Genomic DNA, 15,931 nt, shown 5'->3' with positions numbered 1-15,931 from the left:
GACATAGATTCTCGCAAGAAGCAAGAAAAAAACAGCATCAGGTTCTGAGTATTTATTTCAGGTAATGGCAGCCTTTGCATAGAGAAAAGATGGGCATTGCTGTCCACCCTGGGTAAATCATGGCATCCCATGTGAGTACTCAGACCTGCTGCCCGCTGAGGAGGGGCTTGCTCTCACCGATGGAGGAAGAGTGGAAGACCCGGGGCAGACGCAGCCAGTGGGTGCTACCCTGTGGCAGCTGGGGAAGGGAGACAGCAGAGCCCTGCTTCATAAGCCTGCGCCTGATATTGGGAGAAGGAGGAGAAAACTGGTTAGCAATGGCCAAGGGCAGCCTGTCTGTGCCTCTGCAAAGGACACACCCATATTTCAGGTTTACTTGGCCTTGATCTTTGCTCCCCAACCTTCTCCTCACCAACAGGGTTCATCCTCTCTTGTTTCTGTGGTAGTCTCTGTCCATTCCCCTCTCCCTACGATCTTCCCTATTTGAGGACTCCAGGCCTAGAGATCTGCCCTTTTTGCAGGTGGAGACATCAGTTCACCCAACCTCCTCCACCTTTGATATTGCCAATAACAACAGTCACTTATTGCATTCTTGCTTCAGAACCAGGTGCTTTAGCCACATTGTCTCTAATCCTGACAATAGCCCACAGGATAAGTGTTAGTTTTCCTACTTTACAGAAGTTCAAAAAGGTTAAGCTACTTCCCGAAGATCCCACCAGCAAGAATGCAGCCCACACTTGTTTAACTTCCAAGTTTGGGCTCTTTCCTGGACACCGTCCTTCCCCTTGAGGAAGAGTGAGTGGTGGAAATAAGGAATAAGGGAGTGTGAGCTGGATGGTGGGGTTCTCACCTGTATACCAGAGATGCAAGCACCATAGCCACCAATACCAGCAAGATACCCACGAACAGGGGAGCCTGCCCAAGGTCTGCTTCTTGACCTGTGAGTAGAATCCCAGGCTCTGCTTCAGGGTCTGCTCCCTGACAGATAGCCTCTGCCCACTGCCCTTCTTCATCACTGCTCCTGTCCAAGTACCTACCAGGCATGACAAGCTGGGTGCTGACCATTGCCAGGCTGTTGGCATCAGCCAAAGACACATTGAGGCAGTAGGTCCCTGAGCCGCCTGTTAGTACCTGGTACAGAACCAGCTGGCAGGCTGGGCTAGGTGGCACAGGCTGACACAGCCGCTGGGTAGGGGGCTGGCACCCTGGCGATGAGATGTCCATACAGGCTTCCTCAGGCAGCCTGGGAGAGGTGACATCTTATGTCAGGGGGTCTGGGAAGGAACACTTGATACCAGAGAGTAGGTTAACAGTCAACCCAGGAGTTCTCAGGGCCACCAGTGGGACACTCACCCGCCTTGACAGGACACTGTCAGCTCAAATGCATCCCCTTCACTGGATGGCACAGCCTGCAGGATCTCAGCACTCTCGATGCCCTCTGCAAAGTTGCAAGATTTTAAGCCTGGGATTCCTCTATCAGGATTCCCTAAAGGCCCACAGACAGGAAATCCCTAGGCTACTTCCCTAATCCCATCCCCATGCCTTCAAATGAAAACTCTGGGATGTAGGTATTCTTGCTCATGTGAGCAACTCCTTCCACAGCACGCTTCCACTGGCAACCTGAGACAGCCCGCACCTCCCTCCGCCAGCCCCCACAGTGGGCAGGACTCACGGACAATGTCCATGGTGAGGGAAAAGGAACCATATCGATACAGAACACAATCCAAGGGGGCTTGTCTCTTCACCAGGATTAAGGTGTCTGTATCATCCAGCAGGGGGCTCTGGGAGCCTGGCAGGAGAGGAGAGAAGTCAATAGACAAATGACTCACCTGGAAACAGAAGCCTAGCAGGCTTATTCCCAGAAGAGCCAGAGCTACTAGATCCAGGCTTGGAATCTGACAAGACCTAGGAAATCTCATTGTATAGATAAGAAAAGTGAGGCCCTGACGGAGACATTACTGCCCCAGTCTCACAGATGGGGTAGAGTTAGAGTTTTTAAAAATCACAAGTATTTATAATACCATACAGTGTGCCAGGCCCTAGGCTCAACATATGTTTAACTCATCTAAGTGTCACTTTCTTACTCTCCCATTTTCAGTGCTGTAATTCCAGACTGATCTGCTTTGGGAAGAGAATCCAGGGGTGGGAAATGGTGTCAGAATCTGGAAAAGATTTCCATGCATTTTCGCTTGAGCAAAAAATGAGATATAAATATTATAAATAACCACAGTCTGTCATTCCCTGGCCTGTCCCTCAGAGAACAGCTCTCAGGGATAGAGAAGCAATGAGCTCTCTCCCCCAGGCCCTAGGGAAAGGCCCTGACTTCCTGAACACATCTATTCCATGGCCTTAAAACCAGTGAGGGCTTTAAAACCAGTGAGGCTTCTGAGGGGACTCCATTGCTAGGCAAAGGGTTGCATAACAACTGGGTCCTGGGGAAGACTTTCAATTCTTTAGTTACAAATGCCCCACCTCGCCCTAACCGGTGTGGCTCAGTGGGTAGAGCATCGGCCTGTGGACTCAAGGGTCCCAGGTTCGATTCCGGTCAAGGGAATGTACCCTGGTTGCGGGCACATACCCAGTAGGGAGTGTGCAGGAGGCAGCTGATTGATGTTTCTCTCTCATCGATGTTTCTAACTCTCTATCCCTCTCCCTTCCTCTCTGTAAAATATCAATAAAATACATTTTTTTTAAAAAAACAAAAAAAAACAAACGCCCCACCTCAATAAACCTCATTCACACTGGCCCTCTTACCTGTAATACCTTCTGTAGGCATGAATGGGCTGGCATCTGGACCCTCAGGCTCAGGTGTGGGTACCTCTCCTGCTGTGGTCTCCACCAACTCTGTGGTTGGTACCTGTACAACTGTGGTTTCAGAGGGCTCTCCAGTTGACACTTCAGGGGTCATACCGATAGCCTCTGTAGTTGGCATCTCTGCAAGTGTGGTAACTATGCCTTCTGCGGTTGGCATCCCTGCAAGTGTGGTACCTAGGCCTTCTGCAGTTGGCACTTGCACCGATGTAGTACTTAAAACTTCTGTGGTTGGCACCTGCACAGCTGTGGTTCCAGAGGACTCTGCAGTTTGCACCTGACCAGGTGTAGTACCTACAACTTCTGCTGTAGGCACTAACCCAGCTGTGGTGCCAGGGGCCTCTTCAGTTGGCACAAGCCCATTTGTGGTTCCTGGAACTGGGGAGGAGCCACAGGAGCTGAGAGGAATAGCAGCCTGAAGCACCACCCGGGCAGTGACTGGGCCCGACTCCAGGTAAGTGTGAGTGACCACAAGCGCCCGAGAGATCAAGGTCCCAGTACTGTCTCCAAAGTCCCAGGTGTAAGAAAGGTCAGCCCCAGACAAGTAGCCACTGGGGTCATGGAGCTGGAGCGCAAAGACCAGAGGTTGGTTTCTCAGGAAGTGCTTGTTCCCTCCATCCAAGGCCTGCAGTTGGGACACACTCACAGAGAAGGGCACCTGGTCTGGGATTGGAACCAGAAAAGGTCAGAACCACACCTGGGCCACAGCTTCTCTTTTCACAGCCACACCCTCCACCCCCAAGATGACTGTCTCTTCACTGGCTCCGAGCCCCATATTCCTTTGCCCAGGTTGTCCTGGTTCTGCCCCTTTAAGGTTATACACATTTCCCCTTTCCCCTTCTAGTCCAGCCAAACCTCTCCACCTTCTTCTCTTGCTGTAGGATTGGCCTTGCCCCTTCCTAATCCTTACCAGTAACGGTGAAGACTAAGCTGGCGTGACCAATGGGCATGTAGCTCTCAGACCCCCGGCGGTGGTAGACAGTTACTTCCATGGTGTTTGTGCCCAGCACTGTTGTGTCTGTCCCAATGCTCAGCCCAGACACCGGGCCCCCCAGAACTTGCCAGTATTGGCCTGAAGGTTTTGGAAAGAAAAGCAGGGAGTGAGGGTTACTGGTTGAAGAAGATTGATTAGAGATAGCACCAGAGAAGGAAGGTCAGCTGTATTTAGGACGGTAATTTTAGATGGTATTTGGAAGGTGGTGATATGGGGGCCAGGGAAGGAGTCCTAATGAGTGGTTCCATGGAATGGGACTATAATTGGGGAAGGACTCCCAGAAAGAACTATTATAGAGTTGGAGGGGGCTAGGTGCTATGGAAGAGGCAGGAGTCAGGGGGAAAATGATTAGGGAAACTTGCAGAGCTTAAAGGATGGGACCAAAAGGAAAGAGAATCAGGTAAGAAGAGGTGAATCTAAGTGTGGGTGACAGGCCAGAGCAGGGAGTCCCTCACCCCAGGTCTTCCAGACATAAACAAATCTTCTCCTCTGAGACCAAGGGCCTGATGGGCAGGCCTCCCCATCGGGGAAGATGCAGGTGTCATCAAGTTCCTGGGGATACACTGGCTGTCCTCCCCACACCTGGCTCCCTGAAAAGCAGAAACAGCGTCACCTTTAAACCGTGGCATTACACCAAACCCCTAATATGGCTCTGGGGGTGGTGGTCTGGGAATACTCCCTAGCTGCAAAGTGTATTACCCTTGGTATAAGGGGGGTAGTGGAAAGAATGGAAACTACAATTAAAGATTCATATGTATATACTTACATAGGAAAGAGATTGGAAGGCCATATATCAAGGCCATATATTTAGAGAGATTTGCTCTAACTAATGGGATAAAAATAAAAATAACAGCACCAGCTAATATTTATTGAGCCTTTACTATAGGCCAGGGCAGGCCTTGTGCTGAATTTTTTTATATATTATCACATTTTAGTCCTTACAACAACCTTTCATTGTAGGTATCATCCCCATTCTACAGATAAGGGAACGGAAGCACAAAACACGTGTTTGCCCAGGGTCACATCCTAGTAACAAGTTTAAATCCAAATCCATCCAACTTCTAAGTCCACTGGTCTTCTGTCCCCCATTTGGGAGACTATAATAGCCCCCCCCCCCCCCACATACACACACTTTGTGTCTTCTACTTTTTCTACAATGAATATGCATTACATATATAATTTGTTTTTTTTTAAAGTAGAGGTGGAAGGGGGCATTCCCTGAGCTCATTAGGCATACTAGGGAATTGGGACATAGGAATGAGGGCCTGGGACAGAGAGGTACTCACCATTGACGCTGGTGTCATTGGCCCAGATGACCTGCCCATCTGGCAGCACCTTTTGGCTTTCAGGGAAGTGCAGGGAAATAGAGAAAGAGACATTTGCTCCAACCAGAGTAGGCCCATCATTACGGACCTTCAAGGACACTGGGCCACCTGGAAAAGGCAGTTGCATTAGCTGGGACTCCTTGGCTTCCCCTCCCCATATACCCTTCCGCTTCTTCTCTTCTCAAGCTACATTCAACCCAGTTCTCTCCCCACTCCATTTCCACCAAGCCCTCCCCAGAATCTGCCAAGTTCCCACCTCTCCAGCAATCAGGCCCCTGGTTTTCTGTCCACTCAGGATACAGCTTCTTGTTCCAAGCTTTAGTTCTAAGCTGCCTTGAGACACCAAGCCAGTCTTGGCCTATGGATCCTAAAAGGAAAGTACCATGAGGGCCCTAGGATCCTCACTCAGTCCCTTCTCAGGGGACAATAGTGCCCCATGTCACTCCACTCATTCTCACATTCAAAGTGCATTTTGATTTACTGAATGCCCTCTAGGTGCCAGGTACAAAGGACTATGCTAGGTACAAAGGACTTAAGAAATGAATAAGACATAGCTCTGAAGGGATTCAAGGTAAAGTATAGGAAATAGACATATATGTAAATTGCTATAAATCAAGGCACTATTTAATATAAGCCATAGCAGACATGCATGAAGTACTACAGAATGACAGTCTAAACAGATTTCTATAGTTCCACTCTGGCAGATTAGGAAAGACTTCAATGAGGAGTCGGCCTGTGGGATAAAGCACTCCAGGCAGAAGGCCTACCATGAGCAGATGCATGCATGGAGGCATGGAAGCACATGGCATGATAGGGAACTACTAGCAGTGTGGTTAATGCACACTGGGAAAGACAAGACCAAAAGGCCGCCTTGCGGGCTTTGAGTGCCCGGTGAAGGATTTTGGCCTTTAACTCTATAGGCAAGGCCACCTCAGAAGATTTTATTTTACTGAACTGTAATCCACATACACAAAATTCACCCTTCAGAATCTTTTTTAATATGATCAGATTTGTCTTTTAGAAGGATACCTGGCAAACAGTGAGGAAGATGAAACAGAAGTAGGCAGAGGTTGGGGTTGGGGACACAGCAGACAAATTTATTGCAACTGACTGAGAATAGTCTGAGAAAAAGAGATATGATGAATCTCTATATCCCTCATCCAGATCCAACAACTATCGCATTTGTCACATTTGCTTTTTCTTTTCTTTTTTTTTTTTTTTAAATATATTTTATTGATTTTTTACAGAGAGGAAGGGAGAGAGATAGAGAGTTAGAAACATCGATGAGAGAGAATCATCGATCAGCTGCCTCCTGCACATCTCCCACTGGGGATATGCCCGCAACCCAGGTACATGCCCTTGACCGGAATCGAACCCGGGACCTCTCAGTCCGCAGGCCGACGCTCTATCCACTGAGCCAAACCGGTTTCGGCCACATTTGCTTTTTCTATACGTTATTATTGTTGTTTGTTTTTGTTGTTTTATTTTTTATTGAATTTATTGGGGTGACATTAGTTAATAAAATTATATAGGTTTCAGGCATACAATTCTATAATACATTATCTGTATATTGTATTGTGTGCTCAACACCCCAAGTCAGGTCTCCTATTTGTTTTTAGTTAAAGTCTTTAAAAGCTAATCCCAGGCATCTTGTTATTTTAACCCAACAAATTCAGTATGTATCTGTTTTTAAAATGAATATTTTATTGAATAAGTATTACTTCACACGAAACAAAATATCAAACCTAGTCCATAAAAAATTCATTAATATCTAAAAATGGCTTTTGGCCCTAACTGGTTTGGCTCAGTGGATAGAGCGTCAGCCTGCGGACTCAAGAGTCCCAGGTTCGATTCCGGTCAAGGGCATGTACCTTGGTTGTGGGCACATCCCCAGTAGGGAGTGTGCAGGAGGCAGCTGATCAATGTTTCTCTCTCATCGATGTTTCTAACTCTCTGTCCCTCTCCCTTCCTCTCTGTAAGAAATCAATAAAATACATAAATAAATAAATAAAAATGGCTTTTGATATATAAAAAAAAAAAATCAGGATCCAGAAAGTAAGCACAGTCCTTTAAGAGCCTCAGATGGACAAGAATGAATAGAATGTTTCCAGACTACACTAAGGAACATAGTAAGAGAAAAAGACTTAAAACAGCAGCATGAATGAGGAAAGTCAGATCAAGAAGAATTTTCTTGAAGTCTGTGAGAAAGAAGAAACTGAGAGCCCAGCTGGTGTGGCTCAGTGGTTGAGCATCAAGCCATGAAGCAAGAGGTCACTGGTTTGATTCCCAGTCAGGGCACATGCCTGGGTTTTGGGTTCAGTCCTCAGTAGGTAGTGTGCAGGAGGCAGCCAACTGATACAAATGTTTCTATCTCTCCAGCCCTCTCCCTTTCTCTCAAAGATCAATAAAAAAACATTAAAAGGGAAAAAAAGAGGAAACTGAGATATGATGCATGTATTTCAGAATAGCAGAAACTATCCTCACTCCATTTGTAATTTGTACTGGAAATCTAGTTGATTCTGCTGGGGGAGGAGCTGGAATCTTCATTGAGCATCCTACCACTAGAGCAAGAGAATCATAAGATGCCCCATTCTTTTCCCACTCCCAACCCTCCCTCCTCAGAGCCCCGCGGGACATTCCAGATCCTCTCACCACTCCTCACCCCCACCTCCTGCTCCTGTCACGAGGCCCCAATCCTCCAGAGCCCTTTCATGTGATGCTCAGCTGAGACCCCTCTGCCTGTCTTTTCCATGCCCAGGACAAAAGCCTGGACTGTGTTCACCCATCCCCACCCTACAGAGGTTTGATGGTGCCTCCTTACTCTTTTTATCCAATACCACATTCTCTTACTCCTCACTTTAAATACCTTATCCCAAGTGCCCGAGACATCACCTAAAAGAGCCTCCCACTCATCCCCACCCCCCCTTGGAGCCCCTGCCCCAGGGGGGCCTCAGAATTATGGCCACAAAGACCCTCCATTTTTTTGCCCTTCCAAGCAGATGGAATTACTCTCAGATTCAGTCCCAGATTCAGAGTTCAAGTGCGCATATCCTTACTAAATCAAATGAATGAGAAAAGCCTGAAGTGTTGCTGGTATCTCCCATTAGGAGGGGGAAAACCAGAGCAGGTGTGCAACCCCAAATGCACTTATTCATATCCACACGCCCCACACTAACCTTCTGTGGCCCCCACAGCCAGAAGAGCACCCAGCACAGCCACAAGGAGAAGGCATTTTAAAGGAACCATCCTGTCTTTCTTCCAGCAACCAAAGGCACCGAGGGGCTGGGACAAGCCCCTATATAAGAAAGGGGTACTCATTTGCATAGTCCTTCCTCCTCTCCCTCCAGGGGAGGTCTGGGAGGGGCAAGAGAACCGGAGAACTGACAAGGGATCCTGGTCCCTGGACACAGGTTCATTCTCATCTTGACTGAGAAAGAATTGGCTGAAGGGCAGCTACATAACACGTACCCCATGTGCACAATTCATCATGGGAGATTAAATCAATCTGTTGTTCGAGTCAAACCAGGAGCCTCAAAAAGACTGAAACAGAGATCCTGCATCCAAAAACAGAGAGAGAGAGAGAGAGAGAGAGAGAGAGAGAGAGAGAGAGAGAGATAGTATCAGGGTAGGCAGAGAGGCTGAGGCCAAGACTCCTCCGACACCCAGGAAACCCTTACGAGAGATTGCCAGCTTTCTGCTTTTATTTATTTTTTTTAATATATTTTATTGGCCGAAACCGGTTTGGCTCAGTGGATAGAGCGTCAGCCTGTGGACTGAGAGGTCCTGGGTTTGATTCCGGTCAAGGGTATGTACCTTGGTTGTGGGCACATCCCCAGTGGGGAGTGTGCAGGAGGCAGCTGATCGATGTTTCTAGCTCTCTATCTCTCTCCCTTCCTCTCTGTAAAAAATCAATAAAATATATATATTTATTTTTTAAAAAAAAATATATTTTATTGATTTTTTGCAGAGAGGAAGGGAGAGGGATAGAGAGCTAGAAACATCGATGAGAGAGAAACATCGATCAGCTGCCTCCTGCACACCCCCACTGCGTATGTGCCCGCAACCAAGGTACGTGCCCTTGACCGGAATCGAACTTGGGACCCTTGAGTCCTCAGGCCGAGGCTCTATCCACTGAGCCAAACCGGTTTGGCTATTTTTTTATTTTTTTACTTAAATTTATTATTCAGGAGAGCACATCCCAGCTTCCTGCTTTTTGAAGGAGGCCCCAGGGCCAGGTGGCATTTAATCTTAGATTGATATATATTTTCCCTAAGGGTCGTGAAAACGGCGAGGTCAGGAAATCCCTACAAACTCAGGACACGGTGGGAAATTCGAGCCCAGGTCAGGTGAGTTTGGAAGGAGGTGTCCGGCCTCCCCACCGAGGCAGAAACTTGCCTTGAAGCCTCTTCAGAACCAAACTTGCGCCCGGCTGGCTCATTAGCTGCGAGGGGCGCGGGGTTCGGCCCCCCGCTCTGACGTTGGCCAATCGGAAGGGCCGGGGGCGGGGCCGGGGAAACGCGGGAAGGAGAGGCGGGGCCTCCGGCGGCGGTGGGGAACCGGAGGGAGGCGGCAACATTGTTTCGAGTTGGACAAATTGACAAGAGCGAGAGGTAACCCTGCGTTCCATCCGGACCTGGAGCCGCCGTGCCGCGCCCTGCTGCCCCCTCCTCCGCCCCGGAGAACCGGGGTCCGCTTCCTGCAGGGTTCCCAGGCCCCCGCCCCAGGGCCCGGCTGACCCGACTCGCTCGAGCGCTTCATGGAGAACTTCCAAAAAGTGGAAAAGATCGGAGAGGGCACGTACGGAGTGGTGTACAAGGCCAAAAACAAGCTGACGGGAGAAGTGGTGGCGCTTAAGAAAATCCGCCTGGACACGTGAGTGGCCTCCGTCCTGGGGCTCCCACCTCGGGGACTCCTGCAGGGCCCCCGCCCCACCCCGCGGGCGGGTAAGCCGTCCGGGGACCGGAAGGTCGCGGGGAGGGACTTCTTTGAAGTGGAGAAGTGGGTGGAGGAGTGTGGAGGGCTCCCCTCCAGGGACGGTAGGGTAGTGCCCCAGCCGTGGGAAACTCGCTCCCCGGAGCCCGGCGAAGCCCCCGAATGTGCAGCCAGGGAGGCCCAGGAAGGGGCAGGAGGCCTCTGAGTTGGGGTCCGGTCCTCCCCGTGGAGGTGGGTTTTGTGGGGACCGGTGAAGAGCACTTTTCTGCATAAAGCGCCCCCCTCGCTGCCCCAGCCCCACCCTCATCTTAGAATTCTCTCCCTGTTTCAGAAGAATGGCAGTTGAGCCTCACTGGCCCCTCTAGGGAGGCTGGGTGCTGCTACCCCCTATTTCCCCTGTGACCTTCTCTCCCGCTATACCAGCAGGCTTTACTCACCTGCCTTTCGGGGGGGAAAAAAGAAATAATGGCCTTCATATGTCCAAAAGCCACTCTCTGTCCCGGATGAATGAATGAATGAACTACAGCACACTTTCTCTCCTCTCACTTTACTAGGGGATGCTGGGGTGGTGTCTCCTTGGGGAGAAAAGAATGCCTGGGCTGGGAGAAAAGGAATATTTGTAACCACATTCCCATCTCTGTTTCCCAATCTCTCCAAGTGAGACAGAGGGTGTCCCCAGTACTGCTATTCGAGAGATCTCTCTGCTTAAGGAGCTTAACCACCCAAATATTGTCAAGTAAGTATGTAAATGGGAGGTGCTTGGTAGTAAGGAGGATGCCTTCTCTCCTCTGTGTCGTCTGGCGGTTTTGCTCTCTCACCTCCATTCCTGCACCTCCCTTCCCTAGGCTGCTGGATGTCATCCACACAGAAAACAAACTCTACCTGGTTTTTGAGTTTCTGCACCAAGATCTCAAGAAATTCATGGATGCCTCTGCTCTTACTGGCATTCCTCTTCCCCTCATCAAGGTAATCCTTCTCATCAACTCCTCCCCGACATGGTCATGTCCTGTGGGGACTGAAGGCCAGGCAAATCAGACCAAATAAAGATTTGTGATATTGGTTTCCCAGTCCTCATCTCCCTACACACACACACACACACACACACACACACACACACACACCTTTCTTTTGTGGCTCTTTCACTGCTCATTATGCTTATTAACCCTAGGGCTGGGCAGGAGAATCAATGTTGAAACTCTAGTGAGTCAACATAACAGCTCCGGTAGAAGGTCAGATGAAACTCAGATAAATGGGACTTGAGGGCACTTGGTACATTGCTCCAGAAAAGTCCTTTTACCTGTTTGGTGGGAGAAATAGCCAGTGAGTCTCTATTTTCTGTATTACAGCTGAGTTGTTTACTCCCCAAACTACTTTCACTCTATCAACAAATGTTTATTCAACACACATTTATAATCTAATATAGGAAAAGCTGTAGTAGAGCTTTGGAGGTGATAAAGAAACATGATTCTCTCTCTCTCCATTGTCAGAGCTATCTGTTCCAGCTGCTCCAGGGCCTAGCTTTCTGCCATTCTCACCGGGTCCTGCATCGAGACCTCAAACCTCAGAATCTGCTTATCAACGCAGAGGGGTCCATCAAACTAGCAGACTTTGGACTAGCCAGAGCCTTTGGAGTCCCTGTTCGTACTTACACCCATGAGGTCAGTCCCTCTCCACATTTCTTCTCTGAACTCCCTGGGAGGTGTTAACAAGGACATTCAAAAAGTAACTAAAAATATTTGGACAGCAGTTTCTCTCTCACTAGAGCAGGGGTGGGGGACCTTTTTTCTGGCAAGGGCCATTTGGATATTTATAACATCATTCGAGGGCTATACAAAATTACCAACTTAAAAATTAGCCTGCTAGCCCTAGCCAGTTTGCTCAGTGGATAGAGCAGCGGCCCTCAGACTGAAGGGACCTGGGTTCAATTCCAGTCAAGGGCACGTACCTTGGTTGCAGGCTCCATCCCTGGTCCTAGTTGGGGTGCGTGCAGGAGGCAACCAATTGATGTGTCTCTCTCACATGGATGTTTCTTTCTGTCTCTCCCCCTCCCTTCCACTCTTTCTAAAAATCAATGGAAAAATATCCTCAGGTGAGTATTAACAACAACAACAAAAAATCAGTCTGATAATCAAACGTTTAATTAACGCACCCCTAATGCCTTGGCAGGGCCAGACCAAATGATTTCTTGGGCCTTATAAAGCCCACAGCTGGACATTCCCTACCCCCACTCTAGAGGGAGAGTATGCCTGACACCTCAAGAGGTCTTAGCGTATGCACAGAGTTCACACTGCAGCGCTAACTGGGCTTTGATAGGTACCAAGCCAGGCGAGCTGGATGGCTCACCATTAAAGTTATGACCAGTTCTCTCAAGTTTTCCATGCGGGTCACAAATTGGGGGTTCAGAAAATATGGTCCCAGAGTCACAGGCTAGGCTCATTCTGGGCTAAGATGTATGTAGTCATTTTGCTGAGGGAAATCCAGGGGGAAGGGAAGGATGGAGGGAAAGAAGCTGCTTGGTAAGAGGCGAGGAGTTAGAGTAGTGCTGGGGAACTGAGATGGAATCTCCATGCCCCATATGCCAACCCTCCCCTTCCTACTCTTGTCCTCAGGTGGTGACTCTGTGGTACCGAGCACCTGAAATCCTTCTGGGCTGCAAATACTACTCCACAGCTGTGGACATCTGGAGCCTCGGCTGCATCTTTGCTGAGATGGTACAGATACATGCCTGAGTTCCACCCTGGCCCACTCCTCCCCGCATTCAACAACAGAACTGTTTCTTGGCCCAGATCCATGGCCCTTCTATTATCACAGGGTTCTTTCTCTAGAGTAGCACTCAGGGGTGGTGGGAAAAGGATAGGACCTGGTGTCAACCACAATGCTAGGATAGCCTCAAATAGCTTTAGCATCCTTGTACATCTCTGATCCCCAAGTTAAGCTAAATAATTTCTGTAGCTGCTTTCGCTTTAGTCTGCCTATATTTGGTAGCATGAGTTCCATTTAGTGCTTCCTTCCTTTGGCCTGGAGACCGTCTTGTACGGTGTGAGGAATGCAGTGAAGCCACCTGTGTTCAGTTTATCCACATTTTTTACTTAAACTGCAAACTTAGCTCATGTCCCCACTCAACCTCTGGCTTTTGAGACTAAAGGATCCCTGAGGCCCAGCCTGAATATGTGAACTGTCGTCCCATTTAATACAATAATGGAGTGGGCTGAGTTTTTAAACCAAATCAATATGTTTTATGGTCCTTCATCTGGGTTGTAACCGGGGGCTTGGAGACCATTAGCCTATATATATAATGTGCATTTATCCCCCAGTGCATTACTTTACAATTGCCCATATTCCTCTCTCAATTCATCAAAAAATATTTGTTAAGCACCTAGTGTGTACCCAGCACCATGCTAAGTGCTGTGGGGAACACAGAAGAAATGGAAGACACAGTCTCTGCACGCTGTGCTCCTATCTAGAAGTGGCTGCATCACAAGGAGGGGGGATGACCGCAGTGTCTACCCCACACCCCGTGAGTGGCTTGGGATCCCTTTGCTACACGTCAGTGGCACCCCAGACATTCACCCCCTCCCAGTCCCACCCAGCCTTGGGGATCTGCAAAACCATGGTTGGGGGAAGGAAGGAGGGGGCGAGGAGACGGATGAAGGGACTTTATTGTCTCAGGCTCTGTGTGACTGACCCCATGAAAGGCCCTGGGGAGGGAGTCATGGGGCCCTACTGACCTTCCACCGCCTGCGGGAACCTCCGTTATACAAGGGGCAGTTTTCACTGACGCCAATGTGGGTCTCGGCCTTTCCTCTTTCCCCATTTTCAGGTGACTCGCCGGGCCCTATTCCCTGGAGATTCTGAGATTGACCAACTCTTCCGGATCTTTCGGACTCTGGGGACCCCAGATGAGGTGGTTTGGCCAGGAGTTACTTCTATGCCTGATTATAAGCCAAGTTTCCCCAAGTGGGCCCGGCAAGATTTTAGTAAAGTTGTACCTCCCCTGGATGAAGATGGACGGAGCTTATTATCGGTGAGAATGGGGGGTGGGCTCCCTTTCCTCTCATTGACTACCGTAGGGCAGGGTTTTTCCTGGAGGAAGGAAGGGTAAGCCCCTGGATTCAGTCTCAGTGTTTCCCTAGCTCCTGCTTCTGTCTTCCTGTTGGCATACCAACTGACCGGACAGACATAGCGAGGAGGGAAATGGGAACTCTGCCTTGGGTAAAATGAATTCTGGTTTCCCGAATTCTTGGAATACTTGCTGTCCACTAAGCCCGCTGTCACATCACTGAAGTCAATATACATCTTTTCCTCCAGCAAATGCTGCACTACGACCCCAACAAACGGATTTCAGCAAAGGCAGCTCTGACTCACCCTTTCTTCCAGGATGTGACCAAGCCAGTACCCCATCTTCGACTCTGATGTCCTTCTCCAAGCCCCCGGTCTCACCCTCTCCTCCAGTGGGGGGCCTGATCTGGCTTGGCCTTGGGCTATGGGTGTCCTCTATCTTGTCTGGCTGCCTTAACACTCCTTACCTTCCTTCTTAGCCAGCCAACTCTGGGGATACAAGGGGTCGGAGGGGAAAAAATAAAAGGAAACTTCAGTATTAGATGCACTTAAGTCAGCCTCTACCAACCCTCCTTAGTCATTGCTAAGGAGAGCTGGTGTTTAAAAAAAAAAAAAAAAAAGACTGACTCTTTCCTCCCCCCCCCCCCCCCCCATAGGATTTGCCATTCCAATCTCTGAAAGCCCCACAGTTATTATTTCCTGTGTTTGAGATGACAGAGGCCCCAAACCTCCTGCTGCCACTGTGTTTGTTAGGCCAATTGATGACAATTGGAATTTTGAAAACCAAGCAAAACAAAAACATAGAGAGGGGCCTGTTTTGAAAAATTAAAAAATAGATCCAACCAGTTTATACCCTAGTTTCAGTGTTTGCTCTCCCCTAACAGTCGGAGAGTGTCAGGACTCCCAGCCTCTGCAATCCTGTTGGGGCTACAGTAGAAATGATTGCCCCCAGTGCCCTTATCTGCCCCTCCTGTCCCTCCTATAGGCAAGGGATGTCTGGGACAGGGATTATGCTTCACCGCAGCCTTATGAGGCAAGTGAAAGATATTTGGATTTTCTCTTTTAAAATTCTTAGTTATTCAGGTGGCAGGGCAAATCTTCCTCTGAAAGCCACCCCCATAGGAGTGGAAGTAAAGATTAGACATCATTTTGAGAATACTGACACTTTTTTAGGGCTGTGAATGAGTGGGAGCACGGAGATAAAATATTTCTTTAAAAGAAGGATGAATAATTATATTTATATTTCAGGTTATAGTAGTTTTTTAGTGGGAGTGGGTGAATTTGTTGCCATGTGCACCTTGGGGTTTTGTAATGCAAATGTTTAAAAAAAATATTGTTTTTCTTTTCTCTTACCTCTTGTCCTTGAGTGTTCTTGCTATTAACATTATTTGTAATTCATTAAAAAATGTTACTAGTGTTATTTATAGTTTATCTTCCCTCCTTTACTTTTGTGTACTTATTTATTGAAAGAATGGTGTGAGAGAATATGAATGTGTATATATGATCATTGGTTTCAGACCCCCACTTTTCCTCATCTCTCTGAGCAGGCCTACTCACCCCACCGCATTTTGACTTCTGTGATGAAATTGGGATAGTGCCGACGGTGGGCAAGTGGGAATTATTGCCCTGTTTTACAGCTGGAGAAACTGAAGCCTTCATATTTTCCCCACAAACCTGCATCTCCCCCTACCCCTTCCCTCCCCACCCCGACCCCTCTCCCCCAACACACATATAACCACAGACACATATACTGAGTTCTGGAATTCCAGTGTTAGGAAGGGCTTGAGAGCAGCAATATGATTGCAGGTGG

The 15,931-nt window shown here is 48.6% G+C and overlaps 2 protein-coding genes across 3 annotated transcripts; one reads left to right on the top strand and one right to left on the bottom strand.

The window, feature by feature from the left end:
* Window positions 1-38: 38 nt before the first annotated feature.
* PMEL (premelanosome protein) lies at window positions 39-5,491 on the bottom strand. The gene is made up of 10 exons (XM_081082930.1): window positions 5,387-5,491; window positions 5,092-5,238; window positions 4,261-4,395; window positions 3,722-3,883; window positions 2,755-3,474; window positions 1,673-1,789; window positions 1,354-1,438; window positions 1,038-1,243; window positions 851-938; window positions 39-281 (listed from the first exon to the last, which is right to left on the bottom strand). The coding sequence occupies exons 4-10, from the start codon at window positions 3,801-3,803 to the stop codon at window positions 140-142; spliced, it is 1,440 nt and encodes a 479-aa protein (XP_080939056.1). The 5' UTR covers window positions 3,804-3,883; window positions 4,261-4,395; window positions 5,092-5,238; window positions 5,387-5,491; the 3' UTR covers window positions 39-139.
* A 4,158-nt stretch (window positions 5,492-9,649) lies between these two features.
* Window positions 9,650-15,565, top strand: CDK2 (cyclin dependent kinase 2). Of its 2 annotated transcripts, XM_081082926.1 has the most exons (8): window positions 9,652-10,002; window positions 10,721-10,798; window positions 10,908-11,028; window positions 11,550-11,720; window positions 12,672-12,773; window positions 13,436-13,579; window positions 13,883-14,086; window positions 14,371-15,565. In XM_081082926.1, exons 1-8 carry the CDS (start codon window positions 9,887-9,889, stop codon window positions 14,473-14,475), a joined length of 1,041 nt encoding a protein of 346 aa, XP_080939052.1. In that variant the 5' UTR covers window positions 9,652-9,886; the 3' UTR covers window positions 14,476-15,565. The 2 variants fall into 2 exon arrangements, with proteins under 2 accessions (XP_080939053.1, XP_080939052.1); XM_081082927.1 differs by lacking the exon at window positions 13,436-13,579 and having other exon boundaries at window positions 9,650-10,002.
* The last annotated feature ends 366 nt before the right edge of the window (window positions 15,566-15,931 follow it).

Source organism: Myotis nattereri (genome assembly GCF_964212035.1).
Source record: "Myotis nattereri genome assembly, chromosome: 2".
Taxonomy (NCBI): domain Eukaryota; kingdom Metazoa; phylum Chordata; class Mammalia; order Chiroptera; family Vespertilionidae; genus Myotis; species Myotis nattereri.
Note: the sequence above shows the minus strand (reverse complement) of the source record. Positions and strands in the feature narration are given on the sequence as shown.

What these genes read in the sequence shown, in the direction of transcription:
- PMEL (XM_081082930.1), bottom strand. Translation starts at nt 3,803, where the DNA reads ATGGAAGTAACTGTCTACCACCGCCGGGGGTCTGAGAGCTACATGCCC. An exon ending in CCTCACCATGGACATTGTCC is followed by an intron (nt 1,439 to 1,672) that starts GTGAGTCCTGCC and finishes GCAACTTTGCAG; the next exon opens with AGGGCATCGAGAGTGCTGAG. An exon ending in ACAGTGTCCTGTCAAGGCGG is followed by an intron (nt 1,244 to 1,353) that starts GTGAGTGTCCCA and finishes CACCTCTCCCAG; the next exon opens with GCTGCCTGAGGAAGCCTGTA.
- CDK2 (XM_081082926.1), top strand. Translation starts at nt 9,887, where the DNA reads ATGGAGAACTTCCAAAAAGTGGAAAAGATCGGAGAGGGCACGTACGGA. An exon ending in AACCACCCAAATATTGTCAA is followed by an intron (nt 10,799 to 10,907) that starts GTAAGTATGTAA and finishes TCCCTTCCCTAG; the next exon opens with GCTGCTGGATGTCATCCACA. An exon ending in TTCCTCTTCCCCTCATCAAG is followed by an intron (nt 11,029 to 11,549) that starts GTAATCCTTCTC and finishes CTCCATTGTCAG; the next exon opens with AGCTATCTGTTCCAGCTGCT.